The following is a 17,272-nucleotide window of genomic DNA, read 5'->3' as shown; positions in this document are numbered from 1 at the left end:
TTTCCCCTTTAGCCCTTTTTACTAGTTTTCGCCCGATGATTGTATGGTACTCTTTTTGTGCGCTTCTAGTTTGAATCTCCTTCTGCGCTTTTCATGTGTCGTTATGTAATTTTCGGGAAATTGCTATACATATCATTACTCCCTCCGCTGCTCCGGTCCACAATAAGTGACCAATTTGCGACACACCCATGAAGTAATAGTCTCATTTTCAGCACTTCCACTTAATTTTCCTTTTGGGGCAACATTATGAGTGTAAGAACAGCAGAACACTTCACTACCAGCATCTTCAACTATAATTTCAGCATCCATGTCACAGAACAATTTACTAAAAAGGCCTAGAACTTCAGCTTTAATGAAAGCAAGTGAAAGTTGGTTCTTATGAAGGTAATCAAGCTCAAAAGAAAAAGAATTCATATTCTGCCACTTCCAGGCTAGATTTATTGCAATTTGCAATGCATGAACTACACTTGTCTTAGCATTTTCAACCACATTTGTAGTTTCAGCTCCATTCCTTGCACTAGCTACAACAACTAAAGGTGAAATATGCTCAACTAAAGATGAGCTCACAGTACGTGACATCTGAATTTCCTTTAAACAATACGCACATAGTATATTTATACAAAATTGGTCAATTATTGTGGACCGGAGGGAGTATATTATACTCCGATGCTTTTTCTCGTTATTGTATAAACAAAATTCAAAACATAGCTGAAAAGGGAATCAGTAAATGACGTTAAATATGTGAAATGAGAAAAGAGTGAACTATTATCATTCTTCACATTTATTTCGTTGTTTTCTTTTAGTTTTTCTGTTTTATCTTTGAGTTAACATAACAAAGAACAATTCCGAGTAGCAATTTTGCTGAAGTGTCATAAGAATGACGTAAAGGGTGTAGTAACATATTCAAAACAATTTTCTGCCTCCTCACTCGCACCCCACCGCCGAATTTTCGGCATGTCATTGGTTATGGAAAGGTCAAAATGACACAAGATTTAGTAAATTCACATTTAGCGCTTTATACTAACTTCAGATAATGTCTAAAGAAATCTAACGTATCGCCCTCATCCACCAGTCCATGGCTTTTTGACAATGTCACCTGTTATTTGAAAGGTCAAAATGACGATTCTTATAACTTTAGACAAGTTATATTCATTACTGTGGTTAACTGGAGAAAAGTTTTTGGGAGAATAAGATTCAATAGTCCGATCTCATATTTGGTCGGACAACAACAATTATTCAGGAACTTCCTGCTTCTTATCAACGCATCATCACACGAATATCAGTAGAAAGAGAATAGCCATAACTAAGCAAGAGAACAAAGACGTAAGATTAACTAGCAAACAAGAATTCAAGGCATAGCACATTTACATTTTAGGCTCACTCTGTTTATAAATGTAGGTTGTGAGCTTCCTCATTGGTGCTAAAGGTCACTGCAAAATTTTCTATTATCTACAAGAATGAATGATGGAAGGAGAGCGAGCGAGCGAGAGAGAAATGGAAACAGCACATCTAGAAGAACGATAATCTGACATTATAGCTTCTCTTCCGGAATTCTTCAGCTGGTACTGATTCTTGATTTGATTGTGACAAATCTCTAGGAAATAATCTCCAAACCTAAGTTTGATAGCAGAACCATCCAACAGGGAAAAATTGTACTACTTCCCATTAGTGTTCCCATGTTTGTGGAATGGCCAAATTTTTACCAGGCGCTCTAGAACGGATGCACTTTTTGAGAAGTAGCCTGAGAATCCTTGAGGAGTTGATGGTGGAGGGAAATCTTCAGCCGGCATGGCAAAAGGACGAATCATATTTTCCATGTTTGCCAATGTAAGATATGAACCAATTTCTTGAAGCCTTTCAGGACCCATTATTGGCAGTGTGTGCTCTTGATGCCATGAAGCAGCTATCTCATCATTTTTCTGCAAATTAACCATGGAACGTAAATAAAGTTGGAGTTTCTCATTCCTAACACAGCTTTGCAAAAAAATAATCGAAATGAGATGGCGTTACTGGTGGTTATATAGTCGGAGATTTATCGTAAAGATCAACTTTTCAATTACATTTCGTGAAATAGAAAGAGATAATACCTCCTCCAGTGGCGATAGATCAGCACCACGGCTGAAAGCCATCTCTATGCGGAACCTTTTAGGGTCTTCCAGAGCCACCTGCACCAAATCGATACAATATGAATCCAGCAGACATCTACTATCAGGAGTTCCTCATCAGACGAAAACACTATTACATCACATGTTGCTACAAGGCTAAGCAAGTGTTCATCCCAGGCACTGTGTCTCAAACCAAAGAGTTTAAGTAGGAACTTCGGAAGACCTAAAATCTTCTGGAATATATATACTTAATTCCTTATAAACCAAAGACTTAATAGTAGAGTCTATTCCTTATTTCTCAGAAAACTAACACATCTTCAGGAAACCTCTTTGCTTGCAAACCCATAAGAGGGGCAGGGGCGTTGAGGGGTCGGTTCTATTAGGAAGTTTCTGGCATAGTTCGGTGATGCTGAAAATATTTGAAATAACAGATCTTTTTTACTTACCCATAAAAAACGAGGATTACTATATAATTTCAGTTCTTTAAAACACTATCACATTTAAGAGAACCTCTGTGCTTGCAAAACCACAAGAGAAAGGTGCAGAGGTACGGCTGTGTCGAGTCTGCATAGTTTTCTTTCCCACCCACTTCTCCAGAATACCCAAAGGAAAACAGATAACAGCTTGCATATATTTAAGGTGCACCAAAATACTGATTCACAACTTATCCTGCCTTCTCATTTTCTTTGTGCTTCAGTAGTATAAACAGACTTACGAACCTCTGTGTTCTCGAACATCCTCAGTACAATGTAACTCATGTAATCCAGCTCCTTCGTATTAAACAAGCGATCCAAAGCATTGTCGCACACAAGGCTGGCCTCTTCTTGAAGAGACTCATCCAGATTACAATAACGAAGAACATTCATCAAGGAATGAATATGCGACTCCTGTCAAGTCAAACAATTGGTAAACTAGAATTCGGGGAAGGAAAGAGGGGGGAAAAAGAGAAAAATCTAAATGGAGAAAATAACAGCAAGCAAAATGTTAATAGCACTACAGTGTCTAAACAAAAATCTAATCATATAATAAGCAGAGTTTATAAGTTCAAAGAGAGAAATACCACATTGCAGACATATTAAATTGTTACATATGACAGAATGAGTGATAGATTATTCTCATTCACACATCAACTGTTAATAAACTCCAAATTTTGAATAAACCATCCATGTTTGATCAATAAAAGTTGATTTAGAGTTTGATCTTTGCTAACTAGTTTTTACAACAATTAAGTTATGTGAACCATCTCAACTAAAATGTTAAGCTAAAAGAGGACATTTTTATTTATTTAATAATGTTGATTTTCAAGATACTGCTCGCGTGTGAGCCAGAAAAGTTAAGTACGTACAGCAGCTAGAAAATAACAGTAGAAAATTAGAAAATTCAATTGCATGTTTCCACTTACTGATGTAAAGTACAGGCGTGTTCGCACATGTCTTTCAGGTGTTCTGACATTTGCATACCTGAAAAAGGTAAAGCATAAAATCATCAAATACAATACAAGAAAGTATTCTGCAATCTTATCTTGATTTACAAAGACAGTTCTAGATAAAAACAAAAATAACATTGGAATATACAAGTTCATTGGACATCTAATTAAGTGAACAAGAGGTACCACATACTTCGGATCTAAGCGGTACTTAGTCTCTTTGTCATCATCATCATCTTGATCCATGGATCTCTCACTATTGAAGCTAGTTCTTCTAGACTCTTCATTCCGAGTGTGAGGCTTGGTATGGTGCTCCGTATCTTCCTTTGTTGTCTTATTCACTGCCAAATGATTGTCTTGACTACCTTTCAACTCGGCCACACTTAAAGCTTCTTCACGGGTATTCCTTAGATCAATCATAATCTTACCCAACAAGCGGCGAGCAATCTGAATGAACAACTCATAGATTATGCATTGATGTCTATATAAGCCTGCACTATCATACAAGATGCCACATAAATGCAAACATATTACACAACCCTTCTTTTATTGCATCCTGGTTAAAAATAGTGGTGGATCCAAGATGTGTGACCTCAAATTCTGTACGTAGTGATGGTTATTGTAGTGGACAAGAAGCAATGCACTAACTAATCTTCCTCCAATACACACATAAGCTTTTAATTTATCAGAAGCAGGCTTTAATCTACTTTTTCCACCAGTCATTCAAAATTGTTGAGTGTTGACTGTTCTCATTCACTCATATTTTTTTTTTGAGGAAGTTCATTCACTCATAAAGTTATAGTGTAACTACAACTCTAGCTAGGTAAAATGATTGATTTTCACTGCCTTCCTTAAGCACACCTTGACCAACAGCAATGGACATGGCTCTGAATGTAAAATGTTTACCTTTGATCCAATCTTTAACTTCTGCTTTGGATTTATCCCGTATTCATTAGGAATAACACCATCTGCAAGTAACTGAAATTCAAAAACAATCGTACTTTCCTTTAGAAGTCGGTTGTGATAACTCTTAAGAGAACATTGCAAGACCCTCGTATATTTGAAAAAATAGAATTTCAGGATTACTGGAGACAACAGACTCATAGCCTAAACACATGGAAAAGCAGCAATGCCATATACAAGTGTTGCTACAGAGAAAATTAAGATTAGTAATATGATACCAGACTTTTATCTTGTTCCGGAGTCATTTTTTCCTTTTTTCTGTGGGGGTGGGGGGCAGCGAGCAAGGGTTGTGAATTTATCAGTTCTTTTTCTAAGAAGCTACTCATGCTTGTAGTTGATCCTCATTGTACCTGAGCAACCGTAAAGAGTTCATCCAACCCCCCTAGATTCAGATGTGAATTGTGCAAAAGATCATACCTGTAAACAAAAGAGAAAAGTTCAAAAGAACATAAAGTCAAGGACATAACAGCCAAAAACCAGAAGCTTGAGCATGCTCTTTCAGTGGCATGTTCATGAAAAAAAAAGAGGAATATTCTTCATTAACCAAATGTGCTAAGAATGTTATAGAGTTCACTTACTTGCACGAGTCATAAACATCTGGAATTTGTGTGATATCAAAACGGCTGTATTCAAATATAGAGTGTTAGGGAAAGCACCAACAAGGAAACCATTTTACTCCACAATGAGCAGATTGGTGAAGATTGGAAGGAGAACAATCCCAACAAATTAGCATCTGGGCACCAAAGGTCCAAGATGCAGCAAGCATATGTTCAAGCTACAAAAAAGTTGGATTAAGTTAGCAAAACTTACTCTTTCCGTTCATTATATAAATCCCTCTCTAGTTTTCTCCATCTTGCAAACATGAGTAGAAATCCCTCGCTACCACAAGGTAAACCCGCAGCAATACGATCAACATCAATATTTGTTTTACCAAGCGCTTTAGCTTGATCATAAGGTGGAATTACATCATATGGGCTTGTCTCTGCAAGTTCTTCATCCTCATCCTTGGCGAGAAGCCTCACTTGCTCTGTCACCTTCTTAGTATATTTCACCTGATTGCAAGATACAGATTAAATCAGAATAAAAATATGGAAAGACACAACGCAACATAAGAGATGGAAAAGCAAAGAATAAAGTTTAAATGCTTGCAGTATTAGTTTAGTGAAATCAAGGATTCAGAACAAAGGATTCCATTGACAAGGAAAAGAAAGTAGAAGAAGGGGGTAAGAAGATAAATATTTGACCAGAGTCAGAAGATGAATCATGAATCTTTAATATTGATTTTTACCAGAAGATTGATTCAACAGGAGATACACATTAATACTTTACCAATTTGGGCAGAAGTTCAGATGCATTAGGAGGGAGTCCTGCCCCATCAACCATCCAAGGTTTCTCTGATGATCCATTGTTATGAAGTGTCCTTGTTCCAGAAGTAATTATGTCATTCAACCTTGCCTAAAGAGAACAAGGGGAGAGGTATTTTAACAGCAGAATGATAAAAGCATTTTTGTAAGTTGAAAGATCCTGCCTTTGTAAACGGGATTAAACTCAACTGTTCCAGTGATCTAAACTTTTTAATGCTTCAAGTAATTGCCAAACATACCCGTGCAATGGAATTACTGTATTCTTTGTTTTGCATAACAACATACACCAAAAAAATACTTCCTTATGGTGTTAGACCATATAATTTCAAAGGTTCTCATACACTTCAAATAACAACCAAACAACAACATGAAAAAGCAACAAAGTTGCAGCACATGCCTTGTCCTTCAATGTTAACAGTATAATGGATACAGACACTGAGCCTAGTCATTATAAAGAATACTAAGTTCTAATGAATACTAAGACCATCCACAGATAGAACTATCTGATCGAGCTAGGTGTCCGAAAATGGCAAGATAACTATGTGCTTGTAGATTTGAACACAGTGTAAGGAAAAGAAAACCTTAGCGTCTTCCATTTCGATACTGGCATTGTCAAGTCCATCAAGCATAGAAGAATCCTTGCTAACCAGCGACACCTTCAAGTGAAGAAGAAAACACATACTTCAATCGTCTCAGTTATAAGAATCCAACTCAACAAGCATACCCTTATAACAACACACAAACCAGGATTGGTGTCAATTGTCCTTCCAAGTCAAGTAGACCTTTGGCGAATGCAGCGGCAGACATCTGCCGACATAACATGCATAATGCAAACTCAACATCAGAGGACAAAACAAATAGCCAAGGACATGTATGAGAAAAATTGACAAACCAACCAGGAAAAAAATTAGAAAACAAATGGATAAAGACTCAGTTACTAAGATTACTAAGTAATTTTTGAGCAAAAGTAAGGAACTAACCTGCACACGGCCCTCATCGGAGCTGTATATTTTTAGGTCATGGCGATATGTACTATGGAGGCGAAGGAGGCCTGTACCTTCACCTGTGGTTCAAAGCAGAAGGAGATTAAGAGGCAGAAGCACTGAGCCTACCACCCACCCCCTAATATCCAATTTGATCAAATAGGAACAGGGTAGCTGCAAAGCTTTGATACACCATTTTCAAAGATTATGCAAAATAAACTTTTCTAATACTGTTAAATTCTAGATGCTTCATCTGGAAGTAGTTTATCTGAAACTTTCTTAAACCTCATTTGGCAAAGGAAGGTCTGATTTTGGAGAAACCTTTTGGAAGTTAAAATGAAAGATAAGGGCACCAGCCAACCTGGATACAAGTTATTCCGGAAGTATCTTCCAAGCTCTTCAGCCTGCCAAGAAATTTCATGAAAGCAAGAAAGAAAGGTTTTGATCCATGACACAAGGAAAATATTCACTTCAACAGGCCGAGCTAGTTCACGATATAATAAATCATAATTAGGCATAATAGAACCTGCTTTCTGCCAGCATGAGTGAGAACACCTCCATATTTTAGAACCATAAGAGCTTCAACAGGTCGTTCTTCTTCACCTTCACCATTTGACTTGGCAACTTTAGCCCACTTTAGCGGCTTTAACTGAACCTTTCTATAAATGCCAGAAAAATGTCCCCCCTGCAATTCAGATTAACATTTTAACACTCAATAATAACTGAGAAAATTGAAAGAAGAAAAGTATTAACTGCACCAGCTTCCATTTAAAGCCTGCTTAGAGATGGTCACACAATCAATGCGAACATGTATATTTTCTAGCATTTTCTCCTATACCAATTTTCGATATTGCATATTGGCAGATGTATAGTTCAAGAAAATAGTATTGACCTCCTCAAGAACAGCTTTTACTTGACGAAGTTTCTCAGCATGCTCAATGTCTTCAGCTTCACTATCACTTTCCCGACCAGGCCTACACAACAAGAATGAGCAAGAAAACCATTTTTGTTTCAACACAAATTCCATCAGCAAATGACATTCTTTTAGCTTTAGCACATTACAACATCACCCATAAGACAAAAGAAAACTAGAAGTGAGTCAGGACAAAATTGAATAAATTAGATCAGTTGTTATATTTACAAGATTGACCACCTTCTCTCTACCTAGTCTACAGAAAATGTCTTTGTTCTTAAGCTCTCTCCCCCCCCCCCGGGAGGCCAGGAAGAGGTAAAAGACAATTTAATAATCATATCTAACTTAATCTCTGTAGTTTTAGAAAATTGACTTCAAATTATGAAGCACTAAAGATCAGTATAGGGAACGGATTGAGCACAATAAGAACATATGATATGACAACTACCATTTTTTATAGATAAAGAACATGTAGCTGTCTTTAAAGTGCAAGCGAAATATTGAGTTTCATTCAACTTTAGAAATCCATAGTAAAATCAAAGTTCAGAGGAGCGATAGCAAAGCCAAGCTGTATAAAAGCAGCAGCCCTATCAACAGGTCCATCAATAAAAGTAGAGGTCTTTTCGCCTAAGGGAGTTAGAGCATGGACAATGATAGGCTTGATTAACAACTAGGAAAGCTGTTCTACATGAGGAAAACATTACAAGCGATCGCAGATATCCATCTGCGGTACATAGATATACGATGTTGGAAATGGTAGAAACTATACAGCATAATGCATTTAAGTAACAGGTTGAAAAGCACAAGTGTGCAATTTCACGGCCATGAAAACAGTAATGTATCTATCTCGCTGCCCAAAACATAGATTTCTAGTTTGATTAGGCACAAGATTAAAACTAGAGTTAAGATTATCTCTCTCCCTCCGTCTGCTGGTTAGAGTAGCTATCCTGAAAAACTCCTTAACAGGCACTATTTGGAGAAATAAAATCCACCCCCCCCCCCCCAAAGTCTCACAGCATAAAGATCTATCTGAGCATAAAGAACATTATCTTTGTTTGAGGGGTATGAAGCTACAAAAATCAAATATGAGATAAAGAAATCAATGTGATTATACAGACTCTTTAAGTATCAGGGTCTCACTTACCTAGAACGTGGTACCAGCGCTCTGGTGGCATCCAAAAGATCTTGCAATTGCACAGCACTTTTAAGCTTTGTCTGCGCAAGATTTAAAAGCAAAAGAACAATATTGATCATCTAAAACGTCGAGAAGGATAGAGAAAGCAATTGTATCATGAAAGCAAAGAAGCACCTCAGATCTAGGTTTACCGCCATTGTACTTTAACATCAAATTTAAGAGTTTTTCCTCCGTAACCTTCAACTTCACTTTCTGCTTTGGTGTTCTATCACCACTGTTCCAGTTGATAATGGTTAAGTAAAGGAGAAAAAAGATTCTAACCTGCAAGGGTAATATGCATAAGAAGTATGTCTTACTGCCGAATAATTGCAACTACACATCGTAGCTCCTCTGATTGTCCAAATGTCCCGAGCCCACTTCCTTGACGTGTTAACCCCTCAGAAGTCTGAACTGGTTCATTGACTTTCCATGGTAAAGTTGGTGGGATTGTCGATGAAAGATGTGGAGCTTTTGCGTCTAGAAGCATCTTCCTCAACACACAAGCAGCATCGTCATAGTACCTTTACTCAAGCATCGTTGCAAGAACTATCTTTAGAACCAATCAAATGATGCACAAACTGACGATACTACCAGTCATATAGCTGCTATTATTGTGATTACACAAACCATACAGATTTAAGATGACAGTAAGGATATGTTATGATGATACACCAACAGCAGTAACACTAAAAAGGCAAGAAGAATTTTATAAACCCAAAATACATGCAGTACGAATGAAGGTCCCAAACAAGCATGATACAACCTAACAATAAAAAATGATAGAAAGTTGAACAACAAGTTCTAGTCATTCTTTTATTTTTTTGATAAATTCTAGTTGTTGAATAATACAACATGAATCAAATGTCACTAGTGTAGTAAGATGCATAAAGTTGGGGTTGTAATACTTTTCCATTGCACTCTGTGGGTGCTATTCTTTAATAAAATTTTCATTACATTTTCAAAAAAATAAATATTAAAAAAAAAAGAAAGATGTCCACCGATAAAAGATAATTGTTCTCTAAGTTTCTTCGTAAAAGCATTCTACCTAGATGGAACAGATATCGGGCAGGGGAAGGGAGAGAAAAAGAGGCATGCATCTTAAGTCAATTAAGGTTATTAATCCCAAAAAATATTGTTTTAAGAAAAAACCTACAAGTGAACCTATTGGTATTGACATGTTCACTTTTTCACATATTTTAGGTTCAAGTATTTCCTTTTTTATTTTTTTCCTGCTGACTTTCGTTCTTCCGTACAGTGTTGGTCATTACTGGTACTACATATGCTAGGGGCCCTTACATCACTTTGCACAAAAGTAGAAGAGGCAATATTCACTGGGATAATGACTTTCATCAGTGGATGCATTCTAGAACTGGTCAACCGAAACCCCCGTCTTTTTCCATGTATAGTCTTATATGAGTGTTTCGCTTCCATTGTGTTTCGTTAGATTTACATATGTAGGTCTTTTGAGATGACTTCTTCAACGTGAGTTTAGGTCTACTTGGTACCCTTTGAACATCCTTATTCATCATATTGACACACCTACAGACCTTTGTTGTCTTTAAGACTACTTTAATTATGAAACTGATAAGAGGAAAGCTTAAAATACTGATTAGATTGGACTATATGTCTCATCTAATTGATTTTTGGGGAAGATGAAGAAACTTACTTGTAAGAGTTCTTTACAAAGCTCCAGCCATTCACATCACAAACATATGAACGCCCGTCACTGCGCAATAGATCGAAGCCACAAACCTGAAATGAAAGGAAGGGTAATTTCGTTGGTTTGTTTTCTCAGTGCACATGGAGAAAACGAAGATAAATTTAGTCAACATCATCAAAGGGAAAAAGGGGAACATTAGCCAGCGTATATGCTTCAACCTTGGGATCTCCATGTATCTCCAAACCCCGATATAAAAGATAAACCATGTTTATTTGGCAGAGAAAGCAATAAATCTAGTTGAATATACATTACAGAATCGTATCTTATAAATATAGGTTACGAGGACATCAGTGTCATCTATCTTCTGCAGTTGGACTATCAAGCACAGGCAACAAGATATTAGAGGCCAAGAAAGTCAACTTTTAATTGACTGTGAGATAGTGGACACCGGACAGTCAACCTACTCAAAATAGCTGCAACAGTTTCCACCATGCCTGTTGAAAGTAAAACAACATCGTACACCAATATGTGTTGACATGTAATAGATTTAGGTGGACTTACTGCTTGCCTAAAGGCTATGCAAACTTCTCTGGCCATTTGCTTCTCTGTAGGGGTAAGTAGAACAGGATATCGAACCTGCAAAATGAAGCAACTTTCAATATATTGCAAATAAGTTTCTATAGCAACTTAAAGTGATTGTACTCGCTATTTCACACAGTTTAATCTAAATGCTGAAAGGATAACACTGGACCCCCAAAATTTCCATATGAGAGGAAGAGAAGCTCAGTACTTTGAGAAGTCCTTTTTTTTTTGCCCAAACCCCGAACCACACTTATCTCCTCCCAAGGCAACAATGGTTTTAACTCAAACCCCAAGCATAATAGTTGGACCAGAGGATCTCTACCACTAAAGTGACCATTTCCCATCACTTTGTTAAGTTCTTAATTTTAAAGGATCTTTAGGGGGATATAAGTGTGTCTCTCACATAGCGCAAGAGAATGGATAAAATTCAATGGGTGAAGAAGATGATATACTATCCTTTCCTATTCTTTTCTTTGTTATTTGGCAACAGGCCTCCAAATTAGAGAACAGGAAAAAATAAGGAGAGTTATGTTGAAGAAATAACTTACTTCTTTCCCATCAGTATTTCTCATTACAACACCATCAACAACAGGAGATTTCCTTGCCTCTGCATGTGCGTAATCTGGACCAACTGTATACACCTATGTAAATATAAGAAGAAAACTCAAATCATGGGATACGCTACAAAAATTTTGGCACAACGCAAAAACATGTGCATGGTTACTCCTGCCTCAAAGACACTTGACAGGTTTAAACCAAGTAGTAAATCCAGGAAGCTACGACCTGTTATGAGAGTTGCTTAGGATAAATATATAAGATATATCTAAGGTATGTAACTTACCCCTCTTCTTTTATTTTAGAGGGGATGAGAGTTGAACTGCACACATGTACATGCAAAAATAAACTCTCAGCCTCCTTTCCCCTGGCTCCCTTAATGAAAGAGCTCGAAAAAGCTATGTTTGTCGGATCTTCCAAAAATGATGCCACACCCATGTCGGATGCTCCAAAAATGAATTAACTTTTGAAGGATCCAACACACACCTGATGACATTTTTGAAGGATCCCAGTAACAAAGCGAAACAGAAGAAAATTTTATCTGATAAGTGAATGAGAAGGACATATAGCTTAGATAATCATGTACAATATGCACATGTTCATATATGAAATTGAAATTTTTAGTTAGTTCCTGAAGTCCCGTGATGTATATACAAATGTTTGAACATATTTATAGTTTCTTCTCACCAAACCAAATCCATACACGAGCCACAAAGTGACTTATGCCCTAACTTATTGGTATGCTTTTACCATACCATACGATAAATCAACGGGTAGATCCGAATTAACGGAAAAAGAGGGCGACCTCGAGCCAGATAGGTGTTTTTCAAGTATATCTTTTCATAATAGACCAGACAAACAAATTAAGTGCGATTGCCAATTAAAGCAAAATCATTCATGCAACGATACTGAAGTACAATGTTACAAACCTTAACGTCTGTTCCTCCTGTGGGCATGAATTCCTCATATATGTAGGACCCTTCACGTCTCACTCTTCTAACCTCTGGATGGAACTCACTTGAGCGGTTACCAACCTGAAGGAAAAGAAAGAAGTCAAATTACATTAATCGAAATTACATATTCTAACACGTGGGAAAGACAGATGGATGTCATTAAACATCTTTTTCTGCAATGACAAATGGCTATTCACTGTGGATTTTGTTTGTAATCATTTTTGGGGTGCAACGAGTAATGGCGAGGATTGCCAAAGAACTCTTGTTGTGCCAGACTGGTTTTAAGGTCAAAAAGAAACTTATCAAGATTTGGAAGCCATTCCAGTCTGTCTGTGTAGGGTGATAAGGAGAGGAAGAAACCAACGATGCTTCGTAGGCAAATCTACTGCTATCCAGATTTTGAAACATAAATGTCTTAGCAATTTAGCATTCTGGTTGAATTTTCCGATGTATACAAAGAGTTGATAGCAGTTTTTTAATAGCCGATAAATATGTTGTTTCCAGCTTCGATAGCCAGTGGATAATGGACCCTCCCTCTACCCTTTCTCCAATTAAATGCCAGACATGGTGCGGCTACCACATATCCCTGTGCTGTACTACCTTTGCCAACCAGGCTGATGAACTAATTGCCCTAAGTTTCTTCTGGCATGCACATTTGAGTCTTGATCCCTTGCTTAACCTGAAATGAACTAATTGCCCTTGGTTTCTTCTATGGTAAATTTTGTTAACTCGTTACAGATTGAACAGATTTTGTAGTTGGAAAAATTTCCCCATGATAGTATCCCACACTACCTTAGTGTTTAGTTCTTACTATTTAATAAAATAGTTTGCTTATCAAAAAAAAAATTAAATAAAAATTGTGTGTGTGTGTGTGGGGGGGGGGGGTTAAATACAAGACTCTTGAAAGAAATAAGAAGCAGAGACGCAAAGGACGCTGGTCAAATCAAAATCTAATCAAGAAAGCAATTCCAATTTTTCTTTTTAAGTAATATGTTACCTTTCGAAACAATTCCTTCATTCCCCCGCCAGCTGAACTAGGATAGTAAATCATTATTCTGTGGTCATCAGCTACATAAAAGCAAATAAGAGATTGATTTTTCCCTTCCTGAGTGGTATTTTTACAATATCACAAGTTCACCATATTCACAAGCAGATAGCATTGACAACAATTCCACGGTTCAAAAAGCCTACAGTACTAATTGCAGTATTCATATACAAGGGAAATAACAACTCTTTGAAATAACCAAACAGAACTTTAAAATCACATGTTACCAACAACAACCTAATAAGCATGAAATCTTAATCAAGAGGCATCATTGTTTGTCCAACTATTATAATACCACCAAAGTGGTTATTTATCAAGGTACTCTGAGAATATGAGTCCTATCTTTTCATCTAATTGGCAAGCTGCCAAACACATACATTTTCGTTCTAGTGAAAAAATATAAAAAAACTGATCATGCATAGAAAGAGAGACTGACCATTAACAGGCTTTTCCACAAAAGGTTTCCAAAATCGATTCCCATGAACCTCAACAAAGTCATCGTCTTCAACAAAATAATCCAAATGTTGGTGCGGTACTTCTCTGTGAACACAAGCATACCTTGGCACAGGGATTCCATACATCTCAAGACGCTGAAATCTCACAATTAAAACAGAAAGGAAAATGTCAAAATCATTTTCGTTTTCAAGGAAAAGGGAAAATGAAAGGAGTAGCATAACTTAGAGAAGGTTAGTTCAAGAAAATGTGCCCCCACCAGGGTAGAGTTGCAGATGCAATTAACTATTTAAAAGCAGCTTCTTCATTTCACATGTAGATTAAAGTGGAGAGCTCAAAAACTTGAAGCGAGAACTTTGGGATTGGAAATACTTGGAAACATATGTCGAATTAAGCCTGATTCCTACTTTTGCAGAATATTCAGACAGATATGATGGTATAACCTTTTCTAACAATATCAGCATACGCATTGACTCTTATAGTGTATAGAAGACAATACATTTCTTTTGAATCTTTGTACATATCTAGGTGAGGAAAATTTTGTTTCCAAGTATTGCCAATCCAATCATAGATCTAGACAAAAGAAATTAGCCACAGAATTCTCCTTATCAAAAAAACAAAAAAAAAACTCATACACTTTGCCGCTTCCCCTGAGCGGCAGAAATAACCAAGAACTAATACATACCTCGTATACTTTCCTGCGATCGTGAAGAAGGTATTGTGGTTCCAATTCATTCACAAGGAAAGGCCTAAGACAGAGGAGACAATTGACAATCATAAGTTGTCCACGGTGATGCCAAAGTTTATATAAGTGTGTTAAATATTTCCCTCCAACATTTACAGGGGAAAAAAGAGGTTATTTTTTTACTTTTCAAAAAGAAGGTTCTATTAAGATGGCAAATTCTCATCATTACAAGACAGATATTCAAACTTGGAGCTTCACAACTCAACAGTATCAGATCTTCTTGGGACCTTATCTAGACAAAAATAATATGACCTGACAGTTGTTGTCATCATTACAAATATCAAAATTTCAAGTTTGATGATCAAGTAGTAACTTAAGAAACGTCTTTGCAAAAGAAATTAGTCAATTACGACACAAACCAAAAGCAAAAGTCTCACGACCTTTTTTTTTAATCTTGCATTATCTTTTCGATAAAAGCTATCCTGCATTTTCTACTATCCCTAAACTCCTAATGAATGCTTTAAATCTGCCCGCCAATCATTTATAGCTTGCTAAAAGAATCAATCACAAACAACAGATTTTACACCAGAGCATAATACATGTTATCACACTTGAGAAACCAAAAGATTAATAAGAAAAGGATTTGACGATCATTTATGACGTCAAAAACCTTAACCTTGTTTTTTTATGTTCAGACAGACAAGTCTTGTGATTTTATACGGCTATAGAATGCGCTGGACTATTAATAATCAGAGAAGAAGCCACAACACCAATGTTGCAAGTGTGATAAAGAAAATCCTCAACTTTACCAAAGTTTTTCGAAAGCAAATAAAATTTCCAGGACTCCTATAATATCTCGTGCTAGCAGTTACTCTGGTGATGCCAGTCATAGATCATTTAAAATAGATATTCAGAGGATGCAGAATAACACAAAAGTGAGCATGCCTGAACACTGAAACTACATACGGAAAAGGGTGGATGAAACTTACTTTCTCAATGAAGCATATGCTTCTGCTTTCTCCAAAGGATATCCACTGGAGTAGAAGGCAATCAAGCAATCGCATATCGGCCAGCTGCAACCATGACATAATTCACTAAATTAACATGGCGCATAGTATATAGTGAGGAAGGAAGACAAAACGTTCAAACTTAAAGCTAACGGGATGTATAAGCCATCAAAAATACATTATTACAGACAATTTCTCAGGGAAAAGATGTAAAACTCAGTTCAACAAAGAGAAAGATTATAGAATACAAAGTAGCAATGGTATGTCAATGTTGTTTCCAGGATTGTACCTCTCAATTGGATCCTCCAGAATAACTTTGTCACCAAAGTACATAACCTTCAAGTATAAAGTCCTAGTCAGAAAGATAATACACTTTTAACAACAAACTAGAAATGCACTCTGCAAAGTCAGTTCACCACTTGATCAATGGAGTATCACCATACTTTGAGTGATATATTTCCAAGAAAACTACTTTTATAGGAGACCCAATATCATAAGAAAAATGCTGAATCTTGGATTAGATGAATGCTTAAAAATTATTACCAAGAAAAGTACTTTTCAGGAGACCCAATATTACAAAAATGAAAGTTAGTTGGTTAATTCAGAAATGATGGAATACCTCAAATTCACCAAATGATTGAAGTCTTTCAAGAATCTGTCCCATTGGAGCTGAGAAGACCTAAATTTGATCAAAAAATTGAAAAGAATCAAGGTTAATAATTGCTGGTAAGCTAGTAAAGAATAAGTACAGCACTAGTATTGTTGGTGCATGCTCTGCAATTGCAACCAATCAAAACAATAGAACAGAACCTCGGGGCCGCATTTCACCTTCTTTTCCATTACACAAACACCAACTGTAATCTTATTCTCAACAACACTGTCCTCCTCCACTTTCTTCATCATCTTCTTTTTCTTCTCTTTCTCTTTCACTTTCTTTCTCTCTGGCTGATGACTAAAAGCTCCAAGATTTGAACTTTTCTCAACCCCACTTCTCATTCTCGCTTTTCACTGTCAAAAGCTCAAGAAACAAACAGATTAAAACACGTGTATGTATTTACATTATTTCGTAAAGAGTCCTTTTTTTTCATGAAAATAGTAAAAAGAGTCCGAAACAACTATAAAGATACATACCCACAGATTCAAGAATCCCGTGTGGATAAAGGAAAAGAAGAAAATAATGAGTGAAGACCCGAAATATCCAACGTATATTCAAAATCTTGAAAATCTTGCGAAGGCTTTAAGCTACAAACACATGGAGACACGAGAACAGAGAGAAAAAGGCTGCTTCAAACCGCCACCAAGAAAAAAAATATAATTATTTATTGCTACTAATGGAGTGGTTACTATGGTATTTATTATGTGGACCGTTAGATATAACAAATCCAATAGGATGGGTCAATATTG

General features: G+C 36.6%; 1 protein-coding gene across 2 annotated transcripts; it reads right to left on the bottom strand.

The window, feature by feature from the left end:
• Nucleotides 1-1,304: 1,304 nt before the first annotated feature.
• Nucleotides 1,305-17,182, bottom strand: LOC104242605 (inositol hexakisphosphate and diphosphoinositol-pentakisphosphate kinase VIP2). 2 transcript variants are annotated; one of them, XM_009797680.2, is made up of 31 exons: nucleotides 17,000-17,182; nucleotides 16,679-16,876; nucleotides 16,488-16,547; nucleotides 16,158-16,204; nucleotides 15,851-15,934; nucleotides 14,862-14,925; nucleotides 14,160-14,313; nucleotides 13,676-13,746; nucleotides 12,655-12,759; nucleotides 11,719-11,811; nucleotides 11,150-11,224; nucleotides 10,595-10,680; nucleotides 9,246-9,449; nucleotides 9,064-9,163; nucleotides 8,899-8,969; nucleotides 7,734-7,815; nucleotides 7,368-7,526; nucleotides 7,203-7,245; nucleotides 6,839-6,921; nucleotides 6,603-6,665; nucleotides 6,440-6,514; nucleotides 5,824-5,949; nucleotides 5,305-5,546; nucleotides 5,073-5,117; nucleotides 4,845-4,911; nucleotides 4,438-4,509; nucleotides 3,725-3,978; nucleotides 3,508-3,565; nucleotides 2,825-2,992; nucleotides 2,088-2,165; nucleotides 1,305-1,919 (listed from the first exon to the last, which is right to left on the bottom strand). In XM_009797680.2, exons 2-31 carry the CDS (start codon nucleotides 16,862-16,864, stop codon nucleotides 1,656-1,658), a joined length of 3,279 nt encoding a protein of 1,092 aa, XP_009795982.1. In that variant the 5' UTR covers nucleotides 16,865-16,876; nucleotides 17,000-17,182; the 3' UTR covers nucleotides 1,305-1,655. The 2 variants fall into 2 exon arrangements, with proteins under 2 accessions (XP_009795982.1, XP_009795985.1); XM_009797683.2 differs by having other exon boundaries at nucleotides 16,697-16,876.
• Between the last annotated feature and the right edge of the window lie 90 nt (nucleotides 17,183-17,272).

Source organism: Nicotiana sylvestris, chromosome 2, assembly GCF_000393655.2.
Source record: "Nicotiana sylvestris chromosome 2, ASM39365v2, whole genome shotgun sequence".
Taxonomy (NCBI): Eukaryota; Viridiplantae; Streptophyta; class Magnoliopsida; order Solanales; family Solanaceae; genus Nicotiana; species Nicotiana sylvestris.
The sequence above is the reverse complement of the archived record's forward strand: the minus strand, read 5'-3'. Positions and strand labels throughout refer to the sequence as shown.